Here is a 20,787-nt window from a genome sequence, read left to right as displayed (position 1 = left end):
TGTGTGTGTGTGTGTGTGTGGGGGGGTGGTGTACGTATGTGTTTATAGGAGTGTGTATTTCTGAGGGGAACGGTGTGTGTGTAATTGTGTCTGTAGGGGATTTTGTGTATTTGTTTGTTTGTGTGGGTTTGTGTGCGTGTGTGTGTCAGCTGAGCTGACAGTGTTTGTTGCGAAGAGAAAATGTATTGAGACAAGCAGAGAGAGGGCCCTGTCACAGACCATCTCATCACATCACACACATTTCGAGGTGAATCCAGTGCAAAAGTGATGTGATGACAATTAATAATTTGGGAGCTATCAAAGATCAACAAGAGGTGAATTATGCTAAATTAAAAAAAAAAAGTATATAATATACAAGAAACTTGCATAAACAAACATCACACAACCCCATTAACATCCCAGAATTCCATTATCACCCGAAGACCAGGAGTTCCCTTCTATAATTATTACCAATTTAGTTTGAGCTGATGTATTTAGAATGATGTATATAGGCAACTAAACAGCATCTGCAGTAGCATCTGCAGCAATAACAATGTTGGCACTTCAGCCAATGCGGGACAAGGGGGAAGTGGCCTTGTATACTGTGGCCTGGGCTACTGTGGGCTGCTATAGCCACCCCCCTATGTGCCTTGCTATACGTTTTGTTATCTTATCGCATTGTTTGTTGCCTTGACTTGTCTTGCACCGACTTGCATATCTCTGGATCTCATCCATCTTCAGGCACTCTTCGGAACGGTTAGCGCACTGGTTATGTGTAGTCAGATTATTATATTTTGGAGGACTCCAGCAACAGAACAAGTGCTGGCTTGAGACCGTGGTGGTAGTTGTGTAACCCCCGGCCCGAAGGGCTCTGTGTTTTGTACCTCAAGATCCCCAGTCATCGTTGAGCAAGATACTTTACCCCTATCAGCACGTTCATGACATGCATCTGTACAATTTCAATGTAGGTCGCTTTGGGAAAAGGTGTCCGAAATAGGAGTCCTTATTCATGATGATGAAGAGGGCCAACCAATAGACTGCTGTATGGAAGTGTACTAAGTGTAATCAGTGTGACGCCCGCTACAGCTTCTACCATTTCTACTGCAGGTCCAAGAGGAAACATGTTTGGGGAGCGATAGTGGAGCAGACACTCTGATAACACACATGCATGTTTGGCACAACTCAAGTTACTGCCGCCTATTGCTGCTTTGCAACGTGCTGTAAGGTTTTAATTATCTCATGGTGTTTATGTGTAATGTACTTACAATTTGTGCTTGTCTTTACGTTTCGGTTAAGCGAAATGCAATTTTCCACCTCATGTGGACTTTAACGTTATATTGTATCGTAAAAAAAAATGCTTATTTTTGGGTTAAACACAGGGCCTTACCCTTCCTGAGACTGACAGTCTGTATGGCACCCTGCCGGGAGAGACCCAACACCTACAGTGCCACGGTCAGCAAGCTCTGGGGGTGTGTGGACAGAGGGGGGCGGGGAAGGAAACAGGGTTTGTTAATGAGGGACTGGGTGGCGGTTGACACTTGGCACTTTGTCTGCCTGTCAGATACAGCTGTCCCAGGTCACATCTCCTTGATTCAAAGTCAAAGACAGACACGGCTTCTGTCTGGTCTGTCCCAGCACAGCTCTGTGGAATTGGTGAAAGAGGATCAAAATGGAAGGGATGGTTCCTTTTAGTTTGTGATCCGAGTCAAGCCAAGTCAATTAAAAAGATGACCTTGCTATTAACTAATTTAGGAGATGCTTACTTGTGTGACATGTTTTAGAAATAAATACCTTCTGCTGTTTCAGCAGAAGATAGCAATGTGGCGGGTCAATCTGTTGTACTTTGGATTTAATCTGTACCAGGTTCTGTTTGAGTGTAGTTTACATGTGTTTACCCAGCACATGATGGTTAGAGTAATTAAAAGATTCAGTCCAAAGGGGACTATTATTGAACAGGACTAGTTATAGTGCTTGAGTCCCATTCAGGGCGTTTCATCACTTACACCAATAAGATGCAGGGATCTTTGCATTAATCCCCTCCTCCAGCTCCCTGGTCAGAAAACAAACAGGGAGAGGAGACGGATCGATAGTACAAATTCAAATATGGGAACTTAGAAACTGGACGAACAAACACACATCCAGTCTGGTGCAGTAGTCCCATGGAAGGAATGGAAACGGATTCCACGGTGGAGGACGTGGCTCATTTCCATAATGCAAATGGGGGGTTGAAGCGACAAGGAAGGCAAATGCTGCTGGAAGGCTGACGGTGCCCTGTGGAAAGTGTTGTTTGACTGGGGCTCAGGCTAGTACAGTCCCTCAGTGTGTGCCACTGGAAGAGTGAGAGGTGAGGTGCGGCGGGGGTGGGGGGGGGGGTGGGGGTCCTATTCATAAGAGTTTCGGCCAATCAAAGAGCTCTAAAGAAATGGTGTGTGACCATAAGCGTTGTTGTACTTGGGAGCTTTTGTGTTATGAGTGAGTGCTTTCGTTAAAACACAGGCACACCAACACAAATATCTCCTCCCTCACACAAATGCACTCCCTTGTCACACAAACATTGCATTTGCCTCGATCCATCTATATAGAGGGACATAGACATCTCCATCTATCGATCTACATATCTATATAAAGTTAGCATACCTTGGTGTGTGTGTGTGTGTGTGTGTGTGGGGGGGGGGGTTAGGTTCAGGTTAGCAGAGTGTGACTGGTTCTAGCTAACACACCTGCCGAAAAATATGGTTGAGGTTGGTGTTGTTTCAACTGAACCTTAACTATTTTCATTAGCATACAGGCTAAAGCTAGGCCTATTCCAACCAGGTTGCAGACTTGCCTCCTTCAGGCTCAGACCATAAAGGGGACACCTGTCCGCATAGCATCCCAAGAAGACAATCCTCTGGACAGCTGTTCTCAACTTTATGTGAGTGCTGGATCTAAATATATATTCAGGGACTGATTTTTGCTTCAACAGAGGAGGCCAGCAGCCATAATAGGACAGAATGGGAGCACCTTGTTCTCTCTCCCCAGTCCAGTGTCTCTGAACTCCTGAGTAGACCCCGTTTCAGCCTCTGTTCTGGAGTAGAACGTATGCATTCGTGCTGCAGTGCACACGAGGATGCTCAAAGAGAAATCTGGAGCACCAGTTGTCCTTCTCACAATTTGTCCCCCCAGCCAAGGATGCATGGGCAAATTCATTCACTTTTCACACTCTTTTTAAACCTGTAATCTAATTCCAAATCAACCTAATAAAATAATAAATTCTTGGTGAGATATCAAAACCAGGTTGTACCATGAGATTGGCCACTTTTTGAAAGGAAATCCTATTTGACAATTTATCATACAATACATTATTTAAAAACATCAGATGTGCACGGAAAGAGTTTCGTTTCATCTTTGCTCGGCCGAATAAAGAAAATGTTCATGCATTCTTTACACTCAGCTTCATGACCTACCAAAAAAAAGCTTAGGAAACTACACTCTCCTCAGGTAAATATAGCCAATAGGAGCTCGAGGGGGAGTGTTCACAGGCGCGCCCTCACCAAAGAGGCGGTCTCGTACGACAGCGACACAGCAGCACACCTTCAGACGGTGATGAAGTAGGAACCGAATTCTGCTGTGTTGAGCAATAGCCGAGAAGGTAAACCCGAGGTATCGCGGGCACGCCGAGAGGGAGAGCTGACAGCCCCGACGGACGGACCTCGACAGTTTCAAACAGTCCATTGGTGGAAGTTACCGTTTGCTCCTTGTTGTCATAATAGATGTTACTTACAACTACATGTATTTCGCTCTAATTGTTTAGCCAGTCCACCAAGATGGAAAATGCGCACACTAAATCGACAACCGAAGTTTTAGAGAACTTCGGTGTCAACGAAAACACTGGGCTGACACTGGAACAAGTGAAGACACATTTGGAGAAATATGGACCCAACGGTGAGTAGTTTCCCGCCCCCGATATGTTTTCTATTTGCAACTCAAGACGTACGCGCATTTATTGTATTTTTCTATTCTTTTTTGAATAGACAAGGCTAACCTGTATGCTATGCTGCCTTCACATTGCTCGGTGTCCTTGTACGTTGTTGTTTTTCACTCGAGATGCCCACAATTAGTCTATGCCAATGTTGTTGATGTCGGTTTACTGAGGGCACGTTTCACTGCTTAAAGTTGACCGTGTGATGAGATTGCGCATTGATACGATGCACCTTGTCGGACACAGGCTAGTGTAACAATGATCATAATAATCAACCGCATTTTGATTGAAAAGTGCATGCTTTCTTCTCTTCATATTTTATAATATTTATCTGAATTTTCTTTCTTCCTGATCACGCTGATTCACCTTTTCAGTTGCACCCTGCCAATAAACAATATTCTGGGTGAACTCGTAATAGGATAAAGCAGCACTTGTAGGACACCATACAAAAATATTATGTGTTTAACATCATCCGAGATATACTGCCAAATTTAAAGATAAACGGATGAGTAATACACACAGTGGCAGATATTGGTTTGGAGATGAAGAAAAAACTTGAGCAACCTGTTTCAAGTTTCTACAACGGAACAACTCCGTTTCATATTACCTAATCTCAGTGAGGGTGGAGATACATTTAGACTAATGTTCTGTGTCTGTGCGTGCTCTGCTTTTTAAAAATATGTACTGTATATCCTACCATTTGCAAACAAACTCATCAGCTCTAGCTTTAGAATACATACTATTTACATATTTTTCATGTTATTTGTGCAAATCCCTGATGAAGTTTCACATACCTGCTCTAAAGCTGATGTGTACAAAGTTCATAACGTTGAAGCTGGACTAGTTCCTTCCCGGTAGGGCTACCTAGCCCTATTTTGTAATTTGCATGTGTGGCCAAGCTGTGTGAGTAGAGCAGCATATTGTCCCAATCAAACAGTAGCCCTTTTGTTGCACCCAGCACTGCACTTAGGGGCCTTTGATGACTTCATGGAAAAAGAAAACGTCTCCGCCACAGATATCATCTCTCTCTCTCTCCCTCACTTCTGGCCGTGCACTTCCTGGCGGTGTGTGCACACGGATCGCTCAGATAGTGCCGCTACACGCAATGGCCTATCCCTTTTTTTTAAATTTGTGATCACTGTACAATTAGACACATGACACAGAACGAAAACCGTTGACAAAAAACTAAGTTGCAATGCCCTGAAGCATTTATATGCTGCCTCAGTATGTACAGAGTAGTGGATGATCTGTCCTCCCCGACAGATTTACATTTACGGCTGTATTATAACATCAACGTCTGTGAGATTGCAAAAACTGTTTGTGGGTGGGATCATTACCCTTGCCATTCACAACTCACTGATGTGTTTGCCCCCCCCTCCCCACACACCACCTCTCTGGTGTAAGTAGAAACACCAGTCCCAGGATGGGTCAACTCAGAGCGTCCTCCAGGGTAGAGTTTAGTTGGACCGGGGCACCGACCTATTGAGGAGCAGAGAACTAGCGGTTCACTCGGCACCACAGCAGTATAGAGGGTTGTATTGGGTGCTCCTCTAGGCTGTCACAGGTAGATTTGAGCAGAAGAATTAAATGAGCGCAGTCGTGACCTGGACAGCACGTCCTAGAAAAGTGTGTGTGTGTGTGTGTGTGTGTGTGTGTGTGTGTGTGTGTGTGTGTGTGTGTGTGTGTGTGTGTGTGTGTGTGTGTGTGTGTGTGTGTGTGTGTGTGTGTGTGTGTGTGTGTGTCAAAAACAAGTATGTTTATATAATGTAGAGAAATGGATCTAAAAGTCAATGTTTGAACACCGTAAAACACCGTAACGGGAGTAATTGGACGTATGCCTTAAGCCTCGTGTTCACTCAACGATTTGGCATTACCCCAGTGTAAGTATGCTTATTTAAAGCAACATTTAGCATACCTGCTGGACATTAAAACAGCACTCTGTCTTTTCTGCTTGCATTTTAAAATACATTTTTGTTTAATCACTGTCATTGATAAATCTCGATTTTTCCCTTTTTTGAATGTCAACCTGTAACGCATCTCTTTGAATGTCTAATGGTTTACACAAAGGACATTTTTTATGGTTGTGCTGCAAGTGCTTAAGTGAAGCGAGGACGAGACTCTGTGGGTGGTGCTGGAAGTGTGTCGTCCAGGCTTTCTGCTATATTGGGACATTGTCGCCTCGTTTTTGTTGGCTTGTCCACAGCCTAACTGGGGTCTTAGGCATGGGCTTCTGTAAACTAGGTTCTTTACCGTCCTGAACTGCGAATTTGCACAGACAGACAGAGAGAGAATCCTGGTGTGCTTGTTTGCTTTGCTTCCGTGAATTACATACTCTAGTCACTGGCTTGTCTCTCTCTTTGAGGATGTATGTGAGAAGTAGGTTTGTTGATTGGATCAGTCACACAGCCACTGCCCCTTTTAGGGACCTTGAATATGATTTGCATGTTAAGGGCATGTTTTTCTTCTAAGAAAGATTTCATGAACTTTTTAACATTTTGAGTTTACTGACCAATGTACTGAAAATCGTATGGTCATCCTTCCCAACCCAGACTGACATGTTACTCATTTTACCATCAGAAGCTGAACATTGACTTTAGAGAATGACAAGTCCACAGTAAAACATACAAATACAAAATGATGAACCTAAGGAAAGCTCTTTTATATTTTTTCATTAAGGTGGTCTCAAACCGTTTCTGACTGTTCCATCCTGGCTATTCGTCAGTAGGTCTACAGTGTTCGTTAACACGTATGCTGCATGTGAAACATTATCTCTATTGCACTTGACTTGAAGCAATGGAAAAGTCACTACAACTTCCTCCATCTACCCGCAAGACACCGTGCTTTCCCTCTTCCTGTGCAACCCCTAGCAGCATGACACTTTCCACTCCACTGACTTCGACTTCAACTAAAGTTTCAGTGAAGCTTCTCTGCTAGCTTCTTGCAAGTGGTAGCACGTATCACAATGCACACCTTTTTCTACTTTGATTTCCAGTTCCATTTTAACAGCTTTATATCATAAACAACCTTTTTCTTTTTTCTTTTGTTATGTAGAATAAAAAGGCAGAAAATGGCAGTTGAGCAGCTCAATAAGTAATGCAGAGTCTTTTGGGAGATGAGTCACTGTCCCCTAGTGGGCTGTCGCACTCGCTGCCCCAGCTGCGCAGCACGCAGAAGGGAAGCTCTGCCGTGCTGCGTTGAGCTGTCGCCCGTCGTCACTCCACTCAAATTCATACCTCCTCTTCCTCCCACCCCCTGCCGTTACCACTCAACCTTCCCCTGGCGTGGGGAGACGATATTGAGTCACTGTTTTGTATCAAAGGACCGGGATCACCACCACACATCCATGGGTTGAGGAAAACGGCGTACGTGTGCGTGTGCGTGTGTGTGTGGGGCATTTACATCGGGACGTCACCATGTACATCACCATCGCCATCTTTTTCTTTTGGAAGCAACAGAGCATTGGAATGTTTGTTATTATGTTGGTGGTCATGGTTATATTTGGGTCATTGTTTAGTAAATCATTGTCAAATTATTTGTCTTTATGGGGAGACATTGCTGTGTTTGACACTTCCATTTCTCATGCGAGACATGGCCAAACACATATTTCATTAGACTAGGTCACGGTTTATAGGAGTTGATTTTGACATTGCTGCAACTCTCTTCAGTCCTCTCAATATGGTGGAGTACCGGCAACAGGGATTCCCGTTATGCATTTATTTCTTTGCATTTTTCTGCTTTATGATAGAGCGTGATAGACGGGAAGGTATGGGGGAGAGGGGAGGACATGCAGCAGATCAGGACTGAGCCTTAATGGTACGTGCTCTACCCGTTGAGCTACCGGGGCGCCCCCCTCTTCCATTATGCATTCTGACGTAAAAGCCCTTTTGCAGTGAGTGGTGACAGTGTAGTAGTCAGGGTATTGGTCTTCCAGCTGTAAAGGTTTTGGGAGTGAACCCCAATGTCCTGCCGTCTACCTGTAGCCTCCTTGATAAGCAAGATGCCTAACCCCACAACTGCTACACCTGCGCCATACTGACATGTACAACAATTCCACTGTAAGTGGCTTTGGTTATAGGTGTCTGCTAATTGTGACTAATAGTATTTTCCTGCATTTGCCTGCCTGGGTGTTTCCATTTTTGTTTGGTTTTGCAACAGAGGTACAGGAACTGCCTGCCAGGGGATCTATGTTTTAATATTATGTCATTATCGAGATGGAAAATGAAATCGTTATTTCACTCTCTGCCCTACTTTGACCCCAAGATGTAGTGAGCAGACTACTCGCTACATATTTCCTACAATAGATGGGGAATTCACACAACATGGTATAGTACAAACTACTTCCCTTTTTTATTACTTACTTTTTTTAACCTTGAACTACTCTATTTGTGAACTGTCAAATATTTCTGCTGTACCCGTCAACGCATTGAATGAAAACGGTGTGCTGGACAACAGACCCAAAATCAATTGGAAACTACGAGATTGTTGAGGTTAGGGCCCCGAGTTTAAATGTTCTGTTGCCTCACTTGCATTACTTTTTCCACACCATGCAATTTATAATGTTACTCCTAACAAAAAAATTAAATAGTTTTACAGTTTGGGGTACGTTCTCTCCTTCCACCCCTCACCTACTCACATTTGTGTCTATGTATTTTGAAATTAGAAATGTATATTTTAGATTAGCCTAAATATCATAGGCTTCAGAAAGAAGCAGCTTTGACACAACGAAAGATGACCCAATTTTGACACAATGAATCCAGCCATGCCAGCCTATGTGGAACATGTCTCTCTAGAACAACAAATGATCACATATCTATTGACATGGTTCCTATTTCGTTGTACCTGACGGTGGTGAACTTCTTGTTCCTCACGTGTGTGTGTGTGTGTGTGTGTGTGTGTGTGTGTGTGTGTGTGTGTGTGTGTGTGTGTGTGTGTGTGTGTGTGTGTGTGTGTGTGTGTGTGTGTGTGTGTGTGTGTGTGTGTGTGTGTGTGTGTGTGTGAACACGGGCAGACACCAGAACAGAAACTTTGCTACATGCAAGTTCCCCTTTCTCTTACTCACAATTTGAACCTCCTCTGACTTGCCTTATTCTGCTACAAGCAACACCAGAACTTGGAACCAATGGATCCAGACTGATCCCTTTCCGCACCAGGATCCCTCATTGTCCCGTTAAAAAAATAATAATCTGCAGATATTCTCTAACTATATTTGCTTAATCTTTCATACTGCAGCTCTGCTAGAGAAGGTAGAAAGACCTGTTTGGTAGAGGGGGTAGTGATCCTGACACGCTGGGGAATATGAAACGTCTCCTCTAAATGCCATGACGTTAACTCCTAATGTCACGCAAGGGCTGCCTTCTCCCTGCGGTCGTCCACGGTAATGAATTCACTGGCCCAGAAGAGGGTCTGAATGGATTAACCACATCAAATATAAATTACAAATGAGCCCTATTCTCATACCTGATCCCAATCTACGCCGGTAACCAATGGGTGGGACCGGGCTGTCTGCAGAGGACGAAGAGATCTGCACACCCCTCTCTCGTGTCACCTTATACCTTTTTTTTATTAATTTCAATTTTTTTAGTTTATGAACATGGAATTGCAAATTACTTTCTATGTGACAGACTTCAGCAACCTCTGTCTAGTGGTGTCACAGTGTCACAGCATCAGAAGCTATCTTTAGCTTTAGGGGCTGGTTCTTCAGCACCTTCCACACGTCATCACGCCCCTGGGTCCCGGTCACTGTTTGGGGTAGGGGGGTCACTAGTCGTGCTCCCAGGCCCCCTGTTCTAATCGGCGAACTCCAGGACTTCCACTTGGAGTCAAGCTTCAGTCTCTGTTGTGCACAGTTCAGTTTGAGCTGTCTGGAGTAAGTGCAGACAATTGTGTATTCTTTGTAATTTTATACCGATATGGAAAGGCTAAGAATAAATAAAGAGGCTGAATTCCTATTGGCTAACTTGGCTGCAATGTACTTACGGTCAAAATTTACAGAGGTTGTAAACAAGGTCTTGGAAAGCACTTTCGAACGCTGGTTGTATTTAATTCAAGGCTGTTCTCTGGCAGAACGCTGTGGCTGCCTATTGCATAACTATTATTTTGGTGGATTTTGATCTCAGCTCATGACATAGTAAAAACCACATTTTCTTTCCCCGTTTTTTTGAGTCAAGTAACCACGGCAACACGTTTGAAAACACTTGAACCAAACATGATGTGACATTTAATGGTGGGTGAATTTTTATTTTGTGCGTGAGAGGATTGAGTGGGGTCAGAAAAAGCTCCAGTTTCCTTTGAGAGCTGACGGCTAGATTTACCTTTTTTTCTTTTATATATGTATATATATATATATATATATATATATATATATATATTATATCTGTCATCCCCCCCACCAGCCCTACTCTCATGGAAAGCACCCTTTGACTGTTAACTGTTGTTGGCAACGGTTTCCAGGAAGTGTTTCCCCTCCGCTCTGCACACCTCGCTCCGGGGCTGTAAACAAGCTGGCTCCCTCTATTCATTGTCTGGCGGCTGAGGGGAGGCATGGGTAGAGCGAGGGAGAGGGAGAGGGAGAGAGAGAGAGAGGGAAGAAGAGAGAAGAGAGAGAGAGAGGTGAAGTCAGCACTAGGGAATGTGCCTGGGCAGGCCAGAGCTGACAGGGCCCAGATGACTGTGAGGGAATCCTTGGCAGCTGGGAAGCCGGGGAACCCCGTTTAACCAACCCCAGCTCTCCTTCCCTCCCTTCCTCCCCCTCTCCCACCATCCCTCCCTCCCTCCCTTCCTCTTTCCTTCTCTCTCTACGTCCCTCCATTACCGTACTTTCCCTCCTTCTGTTTCCTTCTTTCCCTCCCTCCCTCCCTCCCTAGCCCAGTTCTACCCTCTGTCCCTCTCTTCCTCGCTCCTCCTCGCTGCCCTATTCTTCTCCTCCTTTGACAGCCTGTTGAAGCCTGTCACACCAGTGGGGGTGTAGCTAGTCAGCCAGCCAGCCAGCCAGCCAGGATGACTCGTAAAAAAACATTGTACCCAGGGCACAGTGAGGCACAGTGTAGGGGAGTAAAGGAAGTGGCTGACGGACCACTGGAGCAACACAAAGTGCCCATTTCTCCTCCACATTTTTCTTGCCAATGGCTGTTCAGAGACACACACACACACAGAAGGACTGCTCGATACTGGAAATAAAAACATTGTGCTACTTTTATTATTATTATATATATAAATGCAAACCCTGAAGATAAAAAGGTCTTTGTTTTGTATCGAGTGACGAGGTTTAGCATGACGTGGGTGACTGACCTGATTTGCCTTCACTATCGCGTCCTATTGAAGTGGTCAAGGTGCGTACTATGCAACATCGCCATGGTGCATAGCTCTAACACACAGCCCTACTGGGCTCCAGTGAGATGGATTGACTGATTACTCCTTGGTTAAACCTTTCTGTCATTCTCTTGCCTGACGGTCTGTGTCAGCCTGTCTGCCATTTGCATGCAGCATGATTTCCTAACCATTGTGGGTCAATGATCAGGAACCTTTAGGTGTCATCTTTGTGTGTCAAGTCTTCTTTTGTCTCAAGTGTTGTAATATCTGTGTGTATGATGTGAATGTCTTCACTACCATTTGCTGTATCTTCGCAACATGAAGGAAATGTATAAAAGAGGCTTTTCATATAAACATATTTATTTTCCCCAAGAATAAGTAATCATCAAATTCTTTTATTTCCTCTTCTTATGTGGTCAGTTTGCATTGTTTGTAGTCTTTGCTCTAACTTAGTTTGTAAGGCAGGCAATTAACTTGATATTTTAATCCGACCACCAAAACAACCGCTTGGTTGCTACTGGCAACACGCACACAGTCCTCTTTCGTTCATGCTGCAGCACACACGCGCAACACAGGAGCCCAGAGATATTTTAATAAAACGAATAAATGATTTATTTCCGATGCTCGGGACATGTTTTCCGCGGGTGCCGTTGAAAGGAGACCAGGCCGCTTGGTCAGAAACGCATCAGAGGGAACACTCTTGGTTTCCACTGGCGGGAAATGGGTGATGTTTAGAGGGGAAAGAGATGGGACGCATTTAGCTGCAGGCTCTGCCTGACCCATGTGGTCCAGTTAATTTGGCTGCATGGTGGAGGGGGGGGGGGGGGGGGTATAAAAAGCCAAACCCAAATGGAAGTAAGTTGGAGTGGCTTCACCTCTTCCTTCACCTCTTAATTCTCTGCTCTGCTATACTAAACAATGCTATACTAGAGTGCTTAAAATGGCTAGCAGAGTAAAATTATGACAAGCAGTGCAATGTCTGAAGGTTACTCAATTCGGAATAGTGTTATAAACAGTCACTTTGCTCTATCTTCAAATTGTGATTGAGTGAATGAATACATTTTGAATTCTGAACTCTGCACCGGCCAAGACTCTTATTGGCACAATCATTTCTTAAATATAATGCTGCCTCATTTTCTGTACAGTTTTAGCTTTATTTGTGTTTCTTTGTAAGCTGGGAAGCCTACACGCACACACACATGCACACAGTTTTTTAAGCGCTACAATGACTCTGACCTCTCGTTCTTTCCTCGTCTCCTCCCTCCTCCCTCCTCCACCCTGGTCTGCTGGGACTCCAACAGAGCTCCCTGCTGAAGAAGGTAAATATGTCTATTTTTTCAAGCACTCCACCATATTGCTGTTCCTCCCTTATAAATAAATCATTGTTTATCATTGTTTTCCCTATAGTCTCCTTGGTGAACTTTAGGACGTGTGCAACATTACTCCGCCAACAGAAAAACACTCCCTCACCCTATTCCATCTCCATAAACATTTGTTAGCTTAACTTCTTAACTCCTTCTTTATGCGCAGCCAAATCAACCACAGACGTAATTTAAGTCAACACGTACTCAAACATTCGTTCACACACCATGTCCTTTGGAAACATTGTGTGTGTGTGTGTGTGTGTGTTCTCTCCAGGCAAGTCCCTGTGGGAGCTGGTGGCGGAGCAGTTTGAGGACCTCCTGGTCAGGATCCTGTTGCTCGCTGCATGCGTGTCCTTTGTAAGTACCGACCTACTCGCTCTCTCATCCTGCAATGGGTTGTTTGACCTTCACCCAGCGGCCAGACATTTTGATGCAGTGTATTCAAACAGTTTTTTATAAACTACAAGACGACGTGTTCATTATCAAGATCCTATTACGGTACGAATCACAGTGCTGGAAGATGCATTTCAGGCATATGTAGGATGTCATGCTAAATGAAGATATAACAAAATGTTTGACAAAAATAAGCAGTTGATCTGGAAGAAGAGTCGTCGTTTGGACCCGAGACACAGTTGACGTGAGCCATACGTTATTCTGCAAATGAGTCTAAATAATAAATGCTTTTCAGATGAACCCTTAGTTCTTCCATGCAGTGGGAGTTAGTTAACCAGTAGATCTGGCAGTGCTCTCATCTTGTAGTCCAGCCAACTCTCTCTCCCCATCTGTTTTCCTGCCCCATCTCTTTAAAACTTACCATGATCGATCGAGCGTTGCAGGATTGCCTCTGTCATGAAGCCAACCGGTGGATTCAGTCGTGTGCCAACACTGAGAAATATGACTGTCGGAGGAGAATTCATAATGAGCAGTACGAGTTTTATTAATACTTTATTAATACGATTCCGATACAGGGATTTTCCTAATGTACACAAAGTGTGTTGCAGGACCGACAGGCTTTTACAGCAACTGTTGCGTTCAGGAGGATGTTGACTCGGGCCGTTTGCGCTCTGCTGTTACTGCATGGCAAATAAAGGCGCTATAAAGACGTCAACAGACATTTTTATTCCATTCATTGTCAGAGGATTTCCCCCCTCGCTGTGGGGCGGTGAGGGGGGTGGACACACTGGGCGGGCAGATTGCATGCACAACGCTGGTAAACTCTCCAAAAGGCCTTAAACTGCGAGCGTGGTTCCAGCCAGCCAGCGGAGGTGGTGGGATTAGCTGGTTGCTGGGGAATCCTCCCTGCCTAATGACTTTTTCCGTCTATTACAGTCCACTTCGCAGCCTCGGGCTGGAATCTCCGGGCTATTTCTGAGTGTTGGAAAACCGCTAACTTTGTGTATATGACATAATGTATATTCCTGTGTGCCCTGGGGCCTGGAGCGTGCCTCCCCCTCAGGGCTTTGGAGGAGAGCCCTGCCTTTTCCTAATGTAAATTGGCCAGCTCTTGATGGTGTTTTAAATGTGCTGTTTATAGTGGAACGGGGCCCTTGTTCTGCTGCACTGCTTGGCATAAGTGCCATGCCTTGCAACTACTACTACTACTACGACTACATAGGGCATATCCTATAATGGCCTGGCATGGAGTTACCCTTCTATCTTAACATCACTGGTGTTCTGTTTCACTGACTCTTTGTTTCAACTTTTCGTTTTCCTACATTTTTTGAACCAGAAGTGCCCCAAACATTTTTTTTTACACTCTTGTGAAATCAGATCATCCGTGTTGAAACTCCCTTGATTGCCCTCTGGACGGGCTTGTTTGTGCCTGGCCCTGTGTTTACCACCGGCGCCGCCTGTCCGCTCCGGCTCAGGGAGCCGCTGGCTGTGTGTGGGGTTGAAGCACTGGGCCGGTGGGGCCGCGGCACCTGGCTCATTTGTCTGTCTGTTCGAATGTTCCCGGGCGAGGCTTGATATCTGATCTCAGGAACGCATGTTTTGCATGAAACAAAGGTGAAGGTATAATGGGTACTCTGTCAGGGCATGGAGTGATGAGGTTTTTCATTTTACGTTTTAAGACGAAGGACAGGGAACCGTACCCGTGCCGAGGCAAGGTCATGCACATATCTGGGGAAAGGTCGTAAGATTAGGTGGATTTGTTTATTTTTTATACATTTCTTCATAGTGAAATGTTTTTGCTCGTTAAAAATGATGGCGACATGCATTTGTACAGTAAATGTGTGCTGTCAATTGTCACTAAATGTGAGTTGTTGATTCAGCTTTTAACGTGCAAGGGGTTTAATTTAAGTGTTTATAAATGGATTCATAAAAGGCATGTCCAACTTATTTCAGGTAGAGTTTTATCACTTATTTAGTAAGCCAAAAAAACATCTGCCCATTAGCAAGTCAGTAATGAATAAAGCTGATTAACTTTCACTCTCCTATTCTAAGGAATGAACTTCACACAGTGCACCCATTAAACCAGAATGAAACTCAATAACAATGAGTAATGTTTAAGTGACTGTTTTATGTGTGTTGGTGTACAATTCTTAACAACTGTGTGTGTGTGTGTGTGTGTGTGTGTGTGTGTGTGTGTGTGTGTGTGTGTGTGTGTGTGTGTGTGTGTGTGTGTGTGTGTGTGTGTGTGTGTGTGTTAGGCACGCAGGTAAGAATACTCTAAATTACCATGGAAACAGCTGGAGATGAGCTGTATACAGAGTGTATATTCCACCATGGCTACATGCTGTGACGGTACAAGTCGTAGTTTGTTTGTATATTTAAAGATTTCTTTATTAGTTGTACAATGATGAGGGCATTTGGTTCATCTCTTGGTCTAGAGTCACCTCTCAGTAAACTCTCCCAGATAACAAAGGATTTCGTCTCCTTACTTTCTTTCTCCCATCGATTGTGATATAAACGAATATGCAGACTAGACTTGTTGGTAACCAAGTTGTCCCTCATGTGACTCTTGAATGAATTGACTCTCAATTTAATGTTCTTTGTACTCACAGCCCCAGATGGGCACTCTCTTGTGTTTATCCCTGCTTCTGGGAGCTGCTTCTGGCTAATGTTAGATCTTCTCACTTTCACTACATTACTCTTGTTAACTCTGCTAACTCGTTGCCTTGAAGAAATCTCCTTTTCTTCCTAGGCATAACTTTACGAGGTCTCTAAGACCACTTGCTCTGTGGCAATTACCTGCCAGAGGCGCTATGGTCGTTGCTATGCTTAGAGAACGACAGGCACTTAAAGTATATCTCCTGCTTTTATCAAGCCTGTTCTCGCTGACCAGTGGCAAAGGATGTAGTGGGTTACTGAGGCTAGGATCCACACTCGTACTGAGACCTTTTCTCTCAAAAGCTTCGAGATACTTAATTTTCTTCATCACATCCTCCGTAGGGAAGCGGAGGCCTCACCACATTTATGTTCTACCGTTTGAACAGACCAAATGGTTGACAGGTTGTAGCTCTACTCGTGTGGTGATTGGAGGCGATGTGCTCCTCAGGTCTTGGCTCTGTTCGAGGACGGTGAGGAGACCACCACGGCCTTCGTCGAGCCCATTGTCATCCTCCTCATCCTCATCGCTAATGCCGTCATCGGGGTCTGGCAGGTAAGGGGTGTGTGTGTGTGTGTGTGGGTCAGGGTGGGGGTCTTGATCTTGGTACGCAGGTGCAGGCTAGAATGAGTTAATATTTGAAACAAGTTACCCTTCCGACCTTTTCTTTTTTTTTTACTGTGTGTGACAGACACCTTGAGGTTTTTTTTTCCTAAGATGACCAACCTGCTTCAAATGTGATCCTATCATTAAAGTATTTGTCTTATTGTTTTACACATAATCTAGATGTGACGGTATTCCGTAGTTTCCATTTCAAACTGGCTTGATATATTCTGCCTTCCTTGGATGGATTTGCATTGCCTTGCCTTGTTTAACATCATAAGCTCCGCCTCACTGCGTAAACTCCTCCCACCCTGTACTGGATCTAACGTTGTTCTGATCAGTGATCCCCATGGTCTTTCTGTGCTTCTCTCTCTCACAGGAGAGGAACGCTGAGAACGCCATCGAGGCGTTGAAGGAGTACGAGCCGGAGATGGGCAAGGTGTACCGGATGAACCGCAAAGCCGTCCAGAGGATCAAGGCTCGAGAGATCGTCCCCGGAGATGTAGTGGAGGTTGCAGGTGAGCCACAGGGGGTGTGTGTGTGTGTGTGTGTGTGTGTGTGTGTGTGTGTGTGTGTGTGTGTGTGTGTGTGTGTGTGTGTGTGTGTGTGTGTGTGTGTGTGTGTGTGTGTGTGTGTGTGTGTGTGTGTGTGTGTGTGGCCCCTCTTATTTAGGGGCCTATTTCGATTTCCACAGCTTTCCCCTTTCCTGCTCTTTCCATACTCTCAGTCTCACCACCTGGATACTGCTCAATGTTTGTCAGTTTCCCTCGCCATGCCCCACATGTGAGACACACACACACTAAGCTCACTTATGTGTCGGCTGCCTGGTCTAAAATTAGACCTGTTGTCACTCTGCTCCCAGAACATCTGTGCATGACACACTCACTCACTCCATAGAACCAGGTACACTACATTCACGTGCAATAATCACACCATGCACTTATTAGCTCATTAACTTATGAGCCCAACGCTTTTACTCCCGACTGGCTCGGCTGGCAGCTCCTCTCAGGAAGCATCAGGATGGTGAATCCTTCAGGTTGTGAATGAGAGATACTGCTTTCATTCATAAGCACTGACATCGCCGTGCTCCGGTACGTGCAGCAGGCAGAGCGGAGCCTCACTGGCTCTGAATGAACCGGGTGCTTACTGCAATGCAGTCATCGCCCCGCTCTATTTCTATACACCGAGTGGAGATTTAAAGGGACAAGTTATTCTTTTAACATTTTCGGAGTCCCTCAGAAGATACTTTGAATGGAAATGAGTCGATATATTAATAATTGCTAAATAATGAATAAAATCCTTCTGTTGTGTAGCTGGGATGGAAAATGAAACATTGCTATGGGTGACTGTGTGTGTGTGTGTGTGTGTGTGTGCGTGTGCGGTGTGTTTGATAAGTAATGTACCCAACAGGAATTCTGAGGATCAGAGCCAAAGTTGTCCAACCGAGACGCACATGCACGTGCACACATGCACACACACACGCACGCTCGCACACTCGCACGACAAGTCGGCACAGATGGGCTCTGAAATCCGACGCTCCCCCGTCTCTACCTCCGCCACGGCCGTCTCCCTTGCCACCATTACACAACAACCAGGGTGTCGCCATGACGACACCCCTCCATCCTTATTTGAATGCTTTTTTTTACATTTCAATTTCCCTTCGTCTCGCAACGAGCCGAGTTACGGAGTGAAACATTACGGCGTGGTCGTAGAGGACACCGTCTGATATCGTCGTTTTCACTCGCATTCCCTAGTCCCCCCCCCCAAAACATACCTTGAGGATACAGACGCTGTCTGTTGAGAGAGGGGGACACGCTGCAGTCTTTTGCTTCCTGAGCCAGCTGAGGCTCCCCGCCCACCCCCCCCCCCCCCCCCTTCTCCTCCCCGACACAAAGACAATGATTGACAGGCACTGACGGAGAGACACTGCAGCCTGTGAAACATGGCGGCCAGTGGCGTGGTTCTTAAAAAGAACAGTGCTTGTGATGGCAGGGAATGGTCAGACACTTCATCCCTGGCCTCTGTCATTGCCACGTTAATCGACGATCATTTGTCCTGACGTTTCTTTTTCTTCTTTTAAAATCGAGCCATTTTTTCGACTCCCTGCAGCCTAAATAGACTTTCAGTCTGCATGATACGAGGCTGTTGCTAAGAGGAATTTAAATAGTGGTAAACACATGAGCTAGGTGACACGCCAGTTTCTTCAGCCTCCTCTCTCGTCGTGTGTGTGTGTGTGTGTGTGTGTGTGTGTGTGTGTGTGTGTGTGTGTGTGTGTGTGTGTGTGTGTGTGTGTGTGTGTGTGTGTGTGTGTGTGTGTGTGTGTGATAAATTGCAGTGTTCCCGCTGAGCAAAAACATAGTCGAAGAACAACTCGTCCCAGGCCCGTTCCCGTGCCTCAGATCAGCCGCTGCGTCTGTTCCATGAGAACCCTAATGTTTTAATGTTTTTGGGTAAAATCAGCCGTGTGAAGGTTTTTTCGGAAAAGGACACAGTTGACTGAGGGTGCCTTTTGAGCGAAGAACATAAATATATTTACACACACACACACACACACACGGGCACGTGCGTGTTTCCACCCCCGTAGCACGCCAGTCTTCCCAACGGAGGTTGGTTCTCCAACCCGCGTCCAGGCCAGCACCATAAATCATGATATACTTTCTGGAACTTTCCTGGATGTATTTATGAGGAGTAACTCCGGTGGCCAGGCTTTCGGCAAGAGAGAGAGCGTTTACACAGGGCTGGAAACCTACGGTGAGCTGTTCCATACACACACGCACGCACACACACACACACGCGCCCATGTACCCATCATGGTTACCCAGCACGTGGGTCTGGGCAGCCATGCCAAAGACGTTACGCAACACCTTGAGGTTTTTGTCCAAATGTGTACCAAATGGAAGAACGTACTGAATCTGTCTGAACAATCTTGTTTTCTCATTTGTTTTTGGAGAGGACCAACGCCACCGCTTCAGTCCACTTCAGTGGTTACTGGTTATCTAAATGGATGTGCAGTGGAACGAACTTCACACAGTGCACGCATTAAACCAGAATGAAAAACAATAACAATGAGTAATGTTTAAGTGACTCTTTCATGTGTGTTGGTGTACAATTCTTAACAACAGTGTGTGTGTGTGTGAGTGAGAAGGGTTTGATGGAAGCATGGCCTTCTGCGGGTAGGCGTTTCACAAACCTCAAATTGGCTGCCCACTAAACCAGCATTTGACTACAAATAAACCAAACCACCACCGTCCCCGAAACTATCTCCCACATGGTCCATACTTCCCCACAAACCAAGGCCTCCGACGCAATGGGAGCTGGTGGGGTGGGGTGTGGGTGGGGGGGGGTTGTGGAGGCAAATGGAGTGGGCCACTGATGATGGAAACTGTGGAGGAATATGCAAATGAGAGCACAGAATACCCAAAAACCTGCAACACATTTGCTCGCTCACAAACACAGGCTGTCTTGCTTATTTGATTGTTTTTCTTTCTGCCCGCCTCAGAAATGCCAAAAAGGTAGTGAAGCCAGAGAGCATGATGGGGGGAAAATAATGGGGTTTCGAGAGTAATAGAGGAAATTTCAAGAGTTCAATTTGAGAAACCAATCAAGTTTGAGGCAGTCTGTGAAAAGAACAATGTTGTAAGGAGAGAGAGAGAGAGCAAAGGGTAACGATGGATAATTGTCCATGATTAACTTTTTTTTTTTTTCTTCATTTTTAACCCTTTTAGTCATTTTATATCATTTTTTTTTAATCATTTTTGGAAGACCTGAAGTAATTCTAGTGTTGGGACCACATTTATTCAAACAAATGCTGCAGGGACACGGGGATGTAGGCTTTTGTCGTTTCATATTAGCTGCAACATCATATCAGATGAGAATAATGCTATATTACTTGTTTTTACATCCGAGACACCGTTTTTTGGATGGATCTATCCATTACCCGTCTGGTCTCTGACGAACAAGAACACATTACTGTCTAACAACTTTATATCAAGTCCCTACCAATGTAAACAGGAGAGAAATATAGCTCTAATATCCCACAATGAGAGGGCATTTTTTAATTTATTTGTCCAGAGATTTTTCAAGTGTGTTCCATTTCTCTCTTTGTCTCCTCGGCCCTTTGAGCGATGGTGTTATCCAGGCGGGCAGATTAGCAGAGGGAACAAAGAGAACAAGATGGAGTAGGCACCATCGATCCTTCTGTTTTCTTTTTCCAAAGCGGGAACATGAACCGAGGCATTGTATCGAGCTGTTGTTCGGCTCACCCTGCTGCAGGTGGGCCGCTGCTGCTCCTCCTGCATAGGGTCTCCGGGCTGCAGCGCGGGCCTCACCTACTGTCTGTTCCCTAGCCCCTGGGTCCGCTGTCACTGATCCACGCATGGAAACGCCAGCAAAAAAAGCGTTAAAAAAATCTCATGTCCGACAATTTGCTAACAAAGTGTGTCCCCTGGTTTAGTCCCCTGGTTTCCCCTGTCCCCTGGTTTAGTCCCCCCTTTATTTCAGCTTCACATCATTTGAACTTCACC

General features: G+C 45.2%; 1 protein-coding gene across 1 annotated transcript in view; it reads left to right on the top strand.

The window, feature by feature from the left end:
• The first annotated feature begins 3,582 nt into the window (after positions 1 to 3,582).
• The window catches only part of atp2a3 (ATPase sarcoplasmic/endoplasmic reticulum Ca2+ transporting 3), a 37,663-nt gene continuing 20,458 nt past the window's right edge, over positions 3,583 to 20,787 (top strand). The window contains exons 1-5 of the mRNA XM_084474645.1: positions 3,583 to 3,903; positions 12,550 to 12,567; positions 12,887 to 12,969; positions 16,112 to 16,216; positions 16,644 to 16,782. Coding sequence (XP_084330771.1) covers positions 3,786 to 3,903; positions 12,550 to 12,567; positions 12,887 to 12,969; positions 16,112 to 16,216; positions 16,644 to 16,782 — 463 coding nt within the window. The 5' untranslated portion in view covers positions 3,583 to 3,785. The remainder of the gene's footprint in view (positions 3,904 to 12,549; positions 12,568 to 12,886; positions 12,970 to 16,111; positions 16,217 to 16,643; positions 16,783 to 20,787) is intronic.

The sequence above is a fragment of the Micromesistius poutassou genome, assembly GCF_964030765.1.
Source record: "Micromesistius poutassou genome assembly, chromosome: 10".
NCBI classification, from domain to species: domain Eukaryota; kingdom Metazoa; phylum Chordata; class Actinopteri; order Gadiformes; family Gadidae; genus Micromesistius; species Micromesistius poutassou.
The sequence above is the reverse complement of the archived record's forward strand: the minus strand, read 5'-3'. Positions and strand labels throughout refer to the sequence as shown.